Source organism: Psittacula echo, assembly GCF_963264785.1.
Source record: "Psittacula echo genome assembly, chromosome: 1".
Classification (NCBI taxonomy): Eukaryota; Metazoa; Chordata; class Aves; order Psittaciformes; family Psittacidae; genus Psittacula; species Psittacula echo.
In genome coordinates, this window is record NC_137735.1 from 110921147 (window position 1) to 110935398 (window position 14252).

At 38.7% G+C, this 14252-nt stretch overlaps 1 protein-coding gene across 1 annotated transcript in view; it reads right to left on the reverse strand.

Moving 5' to 3' along the window:
• LOC308232848 (potassium voltage-gated channel subfamily KQT member 1-like) overlaps nt 1–10182 on the reverse strand; it is a 484771-nt gene extending 474589 nt beyond the window's left edge. Inside the window, exons 1-2 of the mRNA XM_080639025.1 lie at nt 9972–10182; nt 7948–8516 (exon numbers count right to left, since the gene is read on the reverse strand). Coding sequence (XP_080495151.1) covers nt 7948–8330 — 383 coding nt within the window. The 5' untranslated portion in view covers nt 8331–8516; nt 9972–10182. The remainder of the gene's footprint in view (nt 1–7947; nt 8517–9971) is intronic.
• Between the last annotated feature and the right edge of the window lie 4070 nt (nt 10183–14252).

The following is a 14252-nucleotide window of genomic DNA, read 5'->3' on the forward strand; positions in this document are numbered from 1 at the left end:
GCGTTTATCCAGAAGTAGTCCAGAACTGACAAATCATATTCATGAATCCACTGATCTTACAGAAACCTTTTTTTCAGTGCCCTGATGTTCCAAGGATTTAAGCTCCCTGATTTAACCGAGTGTCTGTATCTTCCACTAACGTCTGTGCTGCTATGTTTGTCTTTTATTCTTACCTCCATGTCTTGAGTTTCTGGATGTCCTCTCCTTCCCTGGGCATAGGAATTAAGCTTCCATTTTGTTTCTATGTGACTAAGACTTTCTGGAAGAGACCTAATCAGCTCTTTAAATATCGACAGAAAAAGTTCAGCATTGACTTCATGATCAGTGTCCATGATTCTGATGCATTTATCACTGACCTTGACTGTGAGACCAAAAAATCAGTAGGTTTCAGCATATGATCTATGACACATGTCCACAGGGACAGGAAATTAGCACTGCCATTTACAAAGTAACACCAGCCTCTTTGTAGTACTCACATTAATTGGTGTTTCTTAGGTTCAATATAAAAAAAAAAGAGAAAGAATAAATGCATATCATGATGCTGTGCAAATATATTCAGCAATAAGTTAATGCCAGCTTGATTATCATGAAGATATCATAAACACTTTTCTTCTTGAATTTTATACTTTGTGAAGTCCACAAGTTAATGAGCAATTGTAATGCTAACATCAAGGAATATCTTTATTTTGCTGGTTTATGAAAGAGTAAAGGGTTTTTTCCACAAAAGCATAAACAAATTCCATTACTATTAACATATCAATGCCACACTACAGTATTTATTTTCACTATAGAAACAAATGGTTTCACTATAGTAACAACATTAGCCTGTGGAGACATTAGTGCATATTCATTCCAGTCTACTACAAAATTTAGCTTCTAGAATAAGATGGATTGAATTTCTTAAATAAATGATGGAAAAAGTCATCAATAATTTCAAAAAATGAAAATAAAACTTACGTACCCTGTGGCTTTGTGCCCTGTGGTTAGGTTATTCTGTGCCTAAAGTGAAGTATGCTCAGATCAAAGTTCTTCCTTAGAAACTTTCGTAACATCTCTCTCGTGAAAAGACTCTCTGGTGCCAATCTAATTGAGCTCAAAATGAAATATTTTCATCTTTGGGGTTATTAATTTATTTCTCCTCTACCCAAATGCTGATTTTGACAAAACATGAAGTAACTTAGTGTCTCTGACATGTCTCATCCTCTGTCAATATTGGTTGAAACTTGCCAACTGGCTCAAAAGTTTTTGGTAAGGCACTTTCAGACAGACGCACTCAGACAGTGTGGTCGAATAAACCTCATTTCCTTAGGAAAAGAGGCTAAAAATTAGTAGCTGTTCCCATGTATTTTTAGAACAGCTGAATCTTAGAACTTTCAGAACCCTAAAGACAATTCTGTTTAATATTACTTCACCTCCATTAGCAACTTCAGCTATTCCACCATATCATCCAATTGAACATGCATCCCTAGTTCTTGAGTTTCTTCCCTTTAATACTGCTCATCTTTTGGTACCTGAAGCTCATCATCCTAGACATCAGGTTAGTTCCTCTCTGTAGCTAGAATATAGATGAAAAGTGGATACCGTAATTCCAAATTGGAAAACTCATCAGTTCAATTCTGTATAAAGTTTCTAAATAAGTAACTGTTATGCTGGCAAGAAACATCCTAAGCCTGATGATGATAATAATAATAATAAACCTAATTTATCCTTATGAAAGCATACCATGTCCAGACCTAAGCTGTGAGATCGAGGTCAAAACCAGAATCTCAATAGCAGTCATGCTTATAATTATTCTGAACTTTAGTTGTTGCTCATGTTGATCATATTACAATCACATCATTGGAAAAGGCAAAATATCTGCTTGCATTCTAGAGATAATTGTGGAAAGGACAAAAATTGGAATCTGAAAGTCCCTTTGAGATAAACAGTTATAAATAATGGGACTATAGGCTCCATTTACAGATAAAAACTGAAGCAGCAGAACACTATGCTAACTTACTTGCTATGTATATATTAAGCTTCACTAGCTGAGAGCTGCTACACCCAAACCAACCAAAAGACATGCAGGCAAATGCCCCACAGTCATTAAAAGGAATCACTAGATCCTTATATTTTTGCCTTTTAATGTTCTTTACATAATCGGCAGCTGTATGCCAAACAAAAACGGAGTATCAGCCAGAATGGTGGCTCTTCTTCAATTGCATTAACAGAATCCAACTACAGCATTACTTACATGAAGGTGAAAGAATTGAAAAAAACCGAGAAAACAAAGTTTGAAGAGAAACAATCACAAGAGAAAATTTCAATTTTTAATTTATCCCAACACTCTGAACTCTGGTGGGGCTTTTTTTGTATTACTCATGATGACAAAAAAGTCAGTGCACAGAATCTTCTCTAAAGAAAAAAACCCTTAGCTGGCCAGCCCCCATTTTACAAACATGTTCTTGATCATCTGCACTTTCCTCTCAAAGTTTTAAGTTACTGACATTATTGATATTTTTCATATTTTTGTAAGGATCACATACTTTTAAATTATGCAACAGTAATTCCTTAGATGAGTTATTTTCAACAAGCTACCAGGAACATGTACATGTGTGTACATGTGTACCTCTCTATGAAGAAGCTGTGGGAAGCAGTCTGAAGGATGAGAGAGGTAACAAAGTAAACTTAGGGAAGGTTTTCATATGACACTGAGCTAACACTGCAGTTCTGGTGGCAAAAAAAGAGGGCACTCCCTCATCCCATCCCAGTCCTGGCCAACTGGTTAGTACTGGTTCCAGCACCATCAGACCATTTGCTGACATGCTGTAACTCCTTAAGGTAACAAAAAGCTATTCACCTTCTTGCTGTGCTAGATTTCTGCCATTACTTGTTGACTTATGTTAAGTGGGCTACAGTGACTCCCAGAAGCAACATAAGTTACACAGAAGAAATATGGGGCCAGGACAGAAGAAGGGAAGGTGAGAGAAAGAAACCTTATACTTTTTGTATCAGTAAACTATTATGCCAGCTCTTGTGAAACCATACTCTCTCCTCATCTTTCCCATGCAGTCAACAGAGAGACAGACAGTATCCCCTAGGAATGATTCAGAGCAACAGCCATTATTCTTTCTGAGTCACCGTTTGGAGGAGTTGTTTCCCCATAAATCATAAATGAGCTTGGAGAGCAGACTTTGTTGCTAGGCAAACTCTGCATTTGTGAAATGTTTCGCAGTCAAACCAGGTGGTCTGCAGTACTTGCCAGATGATTTGCAGTGTTACTTTGCAATTATTCTGTACAATTTCATATTAAATTTAACAGGTGATTATGATCCACTAGGAGCACTAAGAGACAACAGTGGACAGTACTTCAAGATGCTGGATGTGTACTACTAACATGACAGAAGATCATCCACTTTTTCCTGCTGGTCTAGGTTTCTGCTAACATTGTAAGTTGAACAGGTTAACCAAGGATATCCAAGGACAACTAGAGTTGGCAGGAGGAAGCTGAATGGCTAAGGTGGATAAAGGGAGCAGAACTGGAGGTAACTTGTTAGAAATGGGTTGTCAGATCAGCTCACCCCATCCCATGGGAAGTTACAGGATATAAAGACTGGTCTCATTTTTAAATGAGAGCAAGGTCTAACACTCATTTAACAAGTGGCCAAACCAGCACGAAGTAACCTGCAACAGCTGCAAGTTCTCACTTAAACTTTCACAGTGTTACACGACAAGAAAATGGCAGGCCTGAGAACACAATCTCAGAGTCCCTCTCATGGGCCTCCCTCTTGCCTTAGACTTGCCTCCCTTTTCAACCAGCCTGTGGTTTTTCTACTGACTGCCAGCAAGCCTTCCAGCTGTGCTAACTCCAGTGGTGAAGCTGACATCCGTTTACTAAGAACTGGACTGAGACCAACAGCTCCTTTTGTATCTCCCCACAGTCATTACTTCTTCTTCACTATTGTGTTGGACAAGATTCAAACCAGTTGCCTATGGGTGAAAGGTGCCTTCTCCTGTCATGAATTCCACGCTCCCTCTTTCCCCTAGCTTCCAGATGTCATCTCCTACCCCTTCTTCCTCCCAGTGGCTCTCTAAGCTTCTTGACCATATTCAACTATCCCACAGATCCAATTCTTTGTGCCTATATCCAGATTTCTGATGTTCAAAAGTTGCTAGTCCTTTTTTAATTTGTCCTTCCTGCTTAAGTCTGCTTCCCTTTGTTCTTGAGCTAGCCTGCGTTTGTACTGCTTTTCCTCCAGTTTCAACATCACTGGCACCAGTCTGTTTTTATGACAACACAATCAAGTCTTCTGTCTATAGGTCCCAGGTTCTCCTCTGTCCCTGTTTCACCACACTCAGTGTGGCCATTTGTTCCACTTCCTCACTTCTTAGTCCAAGTGCTACCCACCCGGGTTCCCTCTAAGCTTCTGGCTTGTAACTGAAAAAAACTAGCTACCCAGCCAACAGCAGCTGAAAAGACCAAAATTAAGTCACAACTAAGATGTTCCAGAGAAATGGAAAAGATAGAACAAGGCAATTGGACTGCTGAGAGTAAAAACAACAGGGTGTATCTGAGTGGAAAAAGTACTACGGATACACTTTGCCTGCTCAGATATAAGGCCGGTTAGCCTTGGTGCAAACCTGTGCAAACTCAGTTGCTTTCTTCTTGGAACCTGGGCTGGTGCAGCTGCGCAGCACAGGGCTGCACTGTGATGTTGACATAGCCTTAAGCTGACACAAGGTGTCATCACTCACAGTACAAAATAACAAGACAGCAACCAGTTACCTCTTCTCCCTGAACACAAGTTAAACCATACTGGTTTATTACCAGTGTATGAGTACATGTGGGTGCACATAGAGTGATCCTCTTCTTTCAACACGCTTAAGTCATACCTTCCTACTTCTGGTTCTTTGTCTGTACAAACATGGCAGAAAAACTGGGCCATCTTCACCCTTTGCCAATGGTCAAGGTGGCCTGCAAAGGCTTGGCAGTGTAAAATTCCCCACCACAACTGCATTCTAGCACTCTGAGCATCTACATAATTCTCAGTTTAGTTTTTTAAATATGGGTCAATAATCTTACTCTCAGGAAAATTGTCCGACTTCACCCCTCACCACTCAGTTCAAATGTATGTGAACACAGTATTTTAGCCAAATTAACACAATATTCTAAACTATAATCCAGCCATTCCAGTTGTAATTAAATGTGTATATATGTTTCAAAAACATCACATAAATAAGGCTCCACTTACAATTAAATGATTTAAATGTGGGGATTTGCCAAGTTAACTTCATTACCATCCATAACTCATCACCAAGATAGACTTATTTTTCATTCAAAAAATGAAATATGAGGCTTAGACCCTAATATCTTCACATTTGGATATGATTAAATCAAGTACATAGCTGAGTTTAGACATCAAATTCAAGCCAGGCACACACTTCATTTTCTGGACTGAGGACCATATGGCAAAAAGCTGGACTCTAACATATACTGGTATCCAATACCTTAAAAGATTTACATAGCCACAAGAATTGGTTGGTTAGGGTCAATATATTACTATTGCATGCCACAGCTGTTTCTCAAGCCCACACCTCTTTCTAACTTGTCAGTGAGATTCTCCACTCTGTTCTTGGGGATTTCAGGAGTTAAGGTTTTCACAGTACCTACAGTGAAGCTGAAAATTACCTATGTGAGGTTTCCAGGACTGGGAGGGAGAATTCTCAAGCAAATCCACTCACTCTTTCAAATGTTTTGTTTTGAAACCATAATTTTAACCTAGAATAACTCCACTAAAATAACACAAATTCCAGATATAATTAGGCAAAAATAATTCCCTTTTCTAACATATATCATAAAGTTGCTTACGAAGCATGAGTTTACTCCCTTAAAAGGAACTTGAAACATCAGACACACTACAAATGTTATAGAAGATGATATTATCTTGGTAATTTCAGAATACAAGAGGAAGGTCACCTCCTGGAGCACTTGTTGTTCCCTCGCCTTCCCTGTTTCTGGAAAGTTAGGGGGTTTGTAGCTGAACTGGCTCCAGATCAGAAGAGACTCCAGTCCCTCTTGGATAGAAAAGTCCCACAAGTTTACACATAAATTATGAGGTCCTTGTGGCACATGAAGGACAAAAGGACAATGCAGGGACACTGCACATCCAGCTCCTCCAGGCTATACAAACATCATCTACATACTTGGAAGAATGGATTTGTTATGAAAATAGTCATCATCATATCAACTCTGCATAAATTACCCCAAACCCACAGATACAACATGGGAAACCTTTTTAAAAATAAATTACAGCTTGTTCTCATTATAGAATTAATTGTATTTTAGATTAGCACTTTATTGCTTTAACAACATTTAAATTTAGTGATAATTAGTGTTGTAAACGATGTTCTTTCCAAACCAGAAACTTGCTTTGTAAATAAACACGCCATGTAGTTACTGGGATAATTAGTAGGACAAACATTCGTAAGAAAAAATACTGGCCAAAAATTATGTCTAAAAAGTTTCAAGTAATCTCAAAGAAAAAGCATTTAAAGGAGGTCAGTTTGCATATTCTTTCGTTACAGTTCGGAATCCTTGAACAGTTAAAAAAAGACCTGTTTTCTCCAATTTTCTTGTATGGGGGGTGTGTGTGTAAACTTCTATTTTTATTTTTTTATTTATTTTAATGTCCATTGTAGAATATAAGTCCATATTAAAGGTATGAGACGAAAGCAGAGGATGAAACAACTGTATTTTAGCAAGAGGTCGCAACCCCAAATAGGCTTAAATCATTACTATTCACATATTTAAATCTTCACAAAATTACACTCGTTTAAGCCTTAGGAATTGTTGTATACTATAAGCATACTTGAAAAAGGCCCTATCCTTTCACTTGGCAAAATTTCATGAATCAAAAAATCCTTTTAAAAAATCCATATATGATTTCGAGTGGTGAAAGGCAGTAAATATTAATAAAACCATCTATTCCATGCCAACTAGAAGCATTATGATTCATTCTTAGAATTACCATATATTTCTCTGGGCAGCTACTGACTACAGTAAGTGATAATAGTTTTTCCAAAATGCAGTCACGTCATAGAAAAGTTCATCTAAGACAAACAGTCTCATTTCAACACTCTGCATTTCCTTAGGATATATGCTAATTTTATAATAAAAGCAAGGACTTTTGGCTCAGTTTGCATAGCCAGTAAAACTTCCTCTTGCCTCAGCAAGAGCACAACTGGACCCTTTCTACAGCTAAAATGACAAATTATCATTCTGCTAAGCAGCATTCAAAACAGTAACTGAGGTCTTGCAAAGCTTGATAGGTACTATAAGCAGCTCTAATAAAACAGTAACAGCTGTACTAATATATTAACCACTGTTTTGCAAGGGTAAATGGAAGCCTTAATTTCACCATTGTGTGTACTACATACATGGTATACTGAAAACTTTTTGCTAAATTTGTACTCATTATGTGTTCATGGCTGTAAATTAATCCAAATTAGTAATGCTATGAATATCCAACAGATCACTTGTTCTGGCACTTCAGCATGAGCAAAACTGACTTACAAAAATGTGATGTATTTCATCACAGCTGAACCTTCCACATCTCATGATAAAAACTGCAGTGTCTGAAGGCAGAACAATGTAAAGCAGCTAAGGCAGCAATAAAAACTGCCACGAGCATATACGACTTCCCCTCAGAAATACCAAATACACTGTGTAAACCTGACAAATATCATGTGACAAATAAAAAGCCCTCCTCTGGAAATGTTAATGGATATAGCATCTGATCTTTCAAGAAACTGGCTTTTCCATTGGTTTTAGTAGGATTACTCATGTAGCAGGTGTTCAGCCCAGGAGATTAAGTACTGACAATGGTACTCAAGTATGATTTCTGGCTGATTAAGGGCATGGTTTGATTTTCCTTACACAAAATATGATGTGAAAACGTAGATACTTACACAGTGAAATGATAGATAAAACACTTCCATCCACTAGGCCTCTCCAGGAAGTTGTAGACATCTCCCTGCATACTAGTTTTAGTTAAGTAATGGCTATAGAAACACTTCGTTGTACAGGCCCTGCGGACTTCACCTTCTGCCAAGGCTGCAGCTTTTGTGCCTTCCTCAGGGTTGTGAGGAATCCCAGATACATTATTCCCTTGGGTTTCTGGATCCAGCGCCACAGAAGAATACTGCATATTGCTTAAGCTCCCTCTGACTCTCAGCAACGCTGCAGATTCCCTATTTCCATTCAGACTACTCAGCTGGGAAGTGGAGCCTTGAACCTGTCCACAGCGGTTATACATGGGGTGCCCAACAGTTTCTCCACTATCACAGGACATGCTGTAACAACACACAGGTATTACTAATGCTGATCAATATTTAAAATCACAAAGAAGGTATTGTATGTCCTCACTGCTGAGGGTGTTCTCCAGCAGCTGATAGGATGACTTTCTGCTGTTATCATGGAGCTTCTCTGTGACACAAGTGTGAGCTGTCAGCCTGTCACCTACTGTCACTCACAGCCTCTGAAATTAAATCAGAGAAACGTATTAGACAATGGCACATGCCAGATGCCAGAAGTAACGGGAGGCTGGGAAAAGAAAGAGGTTGAGTTCTAGAGGAAGAAAGAAAATTAAGATTCACAGTTACATTTGTGAAGGAGGAAACTTAAAACTATTTAAACAGTGCAACACAAGTACAGCAGCAGCACTGCCTTGGCAGTTGACCCATTTGACATTATTTTAAGCTGAGCAGTTCTTGAAGTGTCCTGATTAGAAGCGGACCTGTGAAAATTTCCTAGAATTTATAAACTTGCTGATACCTGAAATACACCTGATCGAAGTTTTGAACTTAACACCTACACCTCAAGAAGTCTTATCTAGAGCATCAATGTTACAAAAAGATTTTAAATAAATTCTTTCAGTCATCTTATGGGATCTGATCTTGCAGTCCATGGTACTCAGGAACAATTCTAATCAAGTGTAGAAATTACAATGCCATTAATAATAACTGTCACCGAGAGGTTAATATTGTTAAAAGGCAAAAGATGAAAGATTCTTGGCCTGATTCTTGATTTTCTTCAAGCCATTTAGTGTTTGCTGCTAACTCTGCTACTCTCAAGCAAGTACCTAGAGAACACAGAATAGAAAATAAGGCTCTTATAGATTAATATGTACTTCATCGGGCAGATTTAAACTGCTGTTAATACAAATACTGCAGCAATATTAATAATTTTGTGAGACTGAGAGCAGCTGTCTTCCTGAAATGCAATTGTTTTCTACTGCCTCATTTCTTTCACACCACGATAAGGTTCCTTATCTAACATGCTTAGCTAAAACAGAAATACGAAAAAATTGTGAAAATATAAGAATATTAAAAGTACCATGAGATGTACTTTAACTTCAAAGCACTGCTGATGTCAATGCTAAAATTATGTCTGTAATGGCGTATTGTAATGTAGTTATCTGCAGTATAAATCACATGTGCTTACGAGTTGCAGCTTACTGCTCTTCTGAAGAGGGTGAGAGACTCACACTCACATTTTGAGTTACTTTATTCTCAGCAGAATCAAGTAATTTAGAGAGAGAATGTCAGTTACAGCGTGCTCATTTCTGAACACTGCTCATGGCGTGAACTGATGCATTTCTACATTAGTGCTATAGGAAATAGAGAAATATTTGTTTTCTCTCATCCTTTCTCTGAACAATGAAAAGCTGGAGGGACTGAATATTAAAGTTAAAACACACAGGACTTCATCAAAGTCTAACTATAACAAGAACATAAGAAACACCTACAAGAAGTACACTCCCTCCATATGATTCATTTTAAGGTGCTGAAGCTATCTAGCCAAGTGCTTGAAGAAAAGGCCAGTTACCCAGCAGTTGCAAACAAAGCCACTCAAGACACATTTGCTAGCCTGCTTGATCAAAACAGGGCATCCCACACAGTCAGACACAAAACACAGAAAACCCTGAACCTACTTTCTCTTGTTGCATGTCCTTCTATTCCTTTTCCTTGCTGCTCCCTCAGCTCCATGTAGCATACTCCCTGGATAGGTGCAGGGAGAGAAGCTGCAGCCCGACTCTGCCCCAGCTTATCAAGTCCCACCCTGAGCAAGGCAGGAGCCCTCCCTTCTATCTGCCTTATATGGCTGCCCTTGCAAAGGCAGAGAAAGAACTAGGAACAGTTTTGACAACTTCAGAGAGGAATTGCTTCTGCTTCTTCCTGTTGTCAAACCTGCAATCACAAGCAACAGCTTAATTTTGCTGGATCATCCTCCTTTCCCTCCCAGCCCTTTTCTTATCTGCATACACTTAATTGCAATGGGTTAAAAGTGGCATTTCCTTACTGCACATCTTTAAAGAAACTAAACTGTCTAAACAGGCAGCTTGAGTTTGTTTTTTTCCATCAAAGTTTTGGCAAAACCAAAAGCAGGACTTCATTATGATACATTAAGTAATGGAGTTCTCTCCTGTTGTTGCCTTTCTAAACCACAGCTTTTTTTTTTTTTTTTTTAAATTAATTTGGGAGGAAAAGAATCCCAAACACAAGCATTCCAGCATCAAACTCCTCATTTTATTGCTGAACTTTCTAACCAGGAAGAAGAAAGCAAATACTGCTATTTCTCTCTTTTTCTCCCTTCTATAATAGATATCAGACTGCTGTCCAGAACACCAGCATTCTGAACATGAGTTGGTTTTCCACAGTCATGTGGTCAAGAGTGAAACAGAGGTAACTATTTCATCTTTTGTTCTGGCAGTGAGGGAATATCAATGTACATGGTCTTCAACTTTTATCATAATTGCTCATGGGGCTAAGACCTCTCATTCCGTGGAAAGATTATCCCAGAAAGTTATTTTCTTGGTTTCCTAAGTCACATTTCCGTAACACTGAAAAAAAAAAATTATTATTAGTTCCTTTATTATTCTGATAAAGGTAGTTTGATCAGTCTTATGTTTATTCTTCTCTAAAAATCAACCCCTCCAGAACACTATCCTTGGAAGCTGTGTGACCCAGTTTACACTGTGTACAGAACTGAATACAGTATTCCAGACGGTACAGTAGGTGGTCCATGGAGAAGCACTAATAACTGACTGGAGCCTCAGAAACCCTCCTCTGGGTTTTTGCTCAAGCTTCTTCCTTGAAATGTTTTCTTAATTAAGTAATACTTTTACACTCTCTGCTGTATTAACCTTGTCAAAAAGTAATTTCCTAAATGCAAAAACTTCTGTCTGTTCTCACCTCTGACTTCCCCTGAATATAATCATTCAAGCTGTGAATAACTATCCAAAGTATGTCAAGGAAAAAAAAAATACAAACAAACAACAATTATCTTGGATATTTTAAGGTTTAAAATAAGTTTCCTTTGAGGGAACAGTAGTACCCAGCTTTACTGCAAATGCAGAGACTCAACATAATAACAGCACATCTGAAATCACTGCAGAAACAGAACCCAGATCATCTGACTCCTGTTTCTTGATCAACAGAAAGATGATTAAGATTTTATAGGTTGAACAGTGGAAGACATGAACTCATTCCTTCATATCCCCCTTCAACACCCCCCCCCCCCTCAGTTTAGCATATCTTTGGGTCAAATTCTCAAATTCAAGTGGTTGACTAATTTATGACTTCTGTGAAATGCAAATGCATGATTTCAGTAATATCAGCTGCTTAACTTTCACTGGTAAGATTACATATATTCATACAATGCCCTGCAAAAAATGTGGCCAAACAAAAGCGTGGCTTTTATGGCTGGGCTCACTTGTAATCTCATATTTAATGTTGATGTGCCTGATGCAGTCCACATGGTTACAGAGCATATCTACCCCACACTGACAGCACTGTATTTAGCACTCGGCACAGAAAGTGTGATAACTCGTAACTAAAAGGCCAGCATGGGGAGGCACAGGGAAATGTCTGGTTTTGAGATGCAGATTTGAATCCTTTCTTGACAAGGAGATACTTCTCAGGAAACTACCCTAAACACAGGACCAGCTCCACTTTCTATTGATATCATCATCACTGTGTCCTCCGGGGGTAATATTTTAGGAGAAAAGCGTTTATCAGTCATACAAGAAATATAAAGAAATAATATGGAACCCAAATACTAGAAAATACTTTGAAAGGTAAATAATAGACAAGGCTTGTGAAACATTCCCACACTCCTCTGTTCATTTCAAATTCCATTCTCAGGACCTCAGCTTTCTGCATGCAGTGCTCTTGAACACCCATTTTCTGGGTTTGGGAAGTGGATTCTACTGCCAGAACTGGATACCTAAATGTTAGATGCTGCTGAGAGCCATGTGCCATTCTGGCTTGGCTACAGAATCTTTTCTTAGCAATGATCATGTTAAGGCACAAATTCAGCATGTCGTGTGACTTGAACAGGTTAGGCCTCAGCTGCTAGTAAGGGGCAAAATGCCAACCCTTTCTTTCTGCTTGTGCTTCCCAGCCTGGTGAGCCAACGGTCTCACAAAGGACTGTACACCAAAGTTTACTGTGGGGAATTAGGGATCTTGAAAGGGGTATAGACTTGAGCTCCAAATCTATATAACAGTACTTCCTGCACTGCTCATTTTCGAACTGCAGTTTGAAAATGAGGTGATACCTGTCTTGCAAATATGTTAGATAGTTCAGTTGTCTGTAGAGCACTTTGCAATCCATGCAATGTGCACCATGAATACAAATATTCTTCTTTGCAAGGACATGCTGAAGATAAATTATCATGACATGTGTATATGATATTGGAAGGATGGTACATAAAAAATCAGCAGATTGTGACACTGGGCTTCCATTCACTACCTAAAGCTTGTCAAGTAAAATCTATTGTAGCATTTTACTAAATGGGGAAAGATCTGAAATGCTAAACTGCCTTTTATGTATGTTGGCACTGCTTCATAATTTTAGTATTAATACAGATAGTCTCCTAGGCTGACTGCTTGACCCAGAGTAGTATGTAACAATTATATAAATCTCTCATTTCCAGCATGGAATTGCTATAAGAAATTAAGATGACTCTTTCAGTTATGCAGTTTTTTCTCTCTGTTCAAACTGAAAATAAAATGTTTTACTAGAAAAACAAAACAGAATATGCAAGTTCTTCAAGTAAGCAGTAACAACTGTAATGTGAATAAAATGTCAGTCTCTTAGTATGATATATATCATATTTATAGATCTTATACTAAGATCCAGTAGATCTTATACTATGAAATATGGTTGTTATGCTGAATGCAATTAAACAAACTCTATGCCTGGTGGAAATATTAATTAATTCATATGATCAGTGTAGGGGGAACTAGTAGCAACTTCCAGATCAGTTTGTCTGTCTGTTGCTACCACACATTTCATTTTTTGAAATTTTATCAACACTGCAAGCATATGGGCTGAAAATTTCTTTTGGAAGTCTCTAGTTCTGGTTTTGGCTAGTTGGTTAAACAGCTACTCAACAAACAACTATAAGACAGAGAAAAACGGCTAGCTCTGTTAAAGGAAAACCCACTGACAGCTGACATAGCAATCCCCAAGTAAAGCCAACTATATGTTACTCCTCCATTTGCCTATTTGGTTTCATTAATCTTTTGTGTTACCCAACCATCCACTCTATGCAAGCAAACTGCCATTTTGCACAATGAAAATGGGAGAAGTGCTGGTGGAGAAGTGCTGGTTGCAATGATAGGTACAATAATGCTATTACATGTCCCATATTAAAGCACTGGGAAACATGGTGAAAATGCAGCCCAAACAAAAGAGTGAGAAGGCTACCAATGTAAAATATCCATTGACAAAAACAGCTCCTTCCTTTGAAGACTGTGGTTTTCAGTCTGGAATCAGTAAGAGCACTGTATATACCCGGTGGTATTGCCCATAGACACAGGTCTTGTGGCTGTCCTCCGCATATAGGAATGGCAAGAGGGGGAAAGCACACTTAAATTCCCTTCCAGAGCCTGCTCAAAGGATTCAGCACCCTGGAGAGTGTCCGAAGATCCTGCCCCGCGAGCCCCCCCATCCCCTCCCAACCCTCTTTGCTCTGGACATGGCATACGACCACCAGCAGTCACCTGAGAGGGAACCTTCACCCTCCTCAACTCCTGCAGAAATGTGCAAAGCATCTGATGGGCAGAAAAGCTCTCAGATCATGCCCTCCACAAGTGAGCAAGGTGCATGTATAAGTTTTTCCCCAGTTAGTCCTGGTAAAAGAAAAGAATTCCTGTTTTCAAAATGTTTCTTCAGATTAAGCTGCTTGAGAACTGTGAAAAGTATTC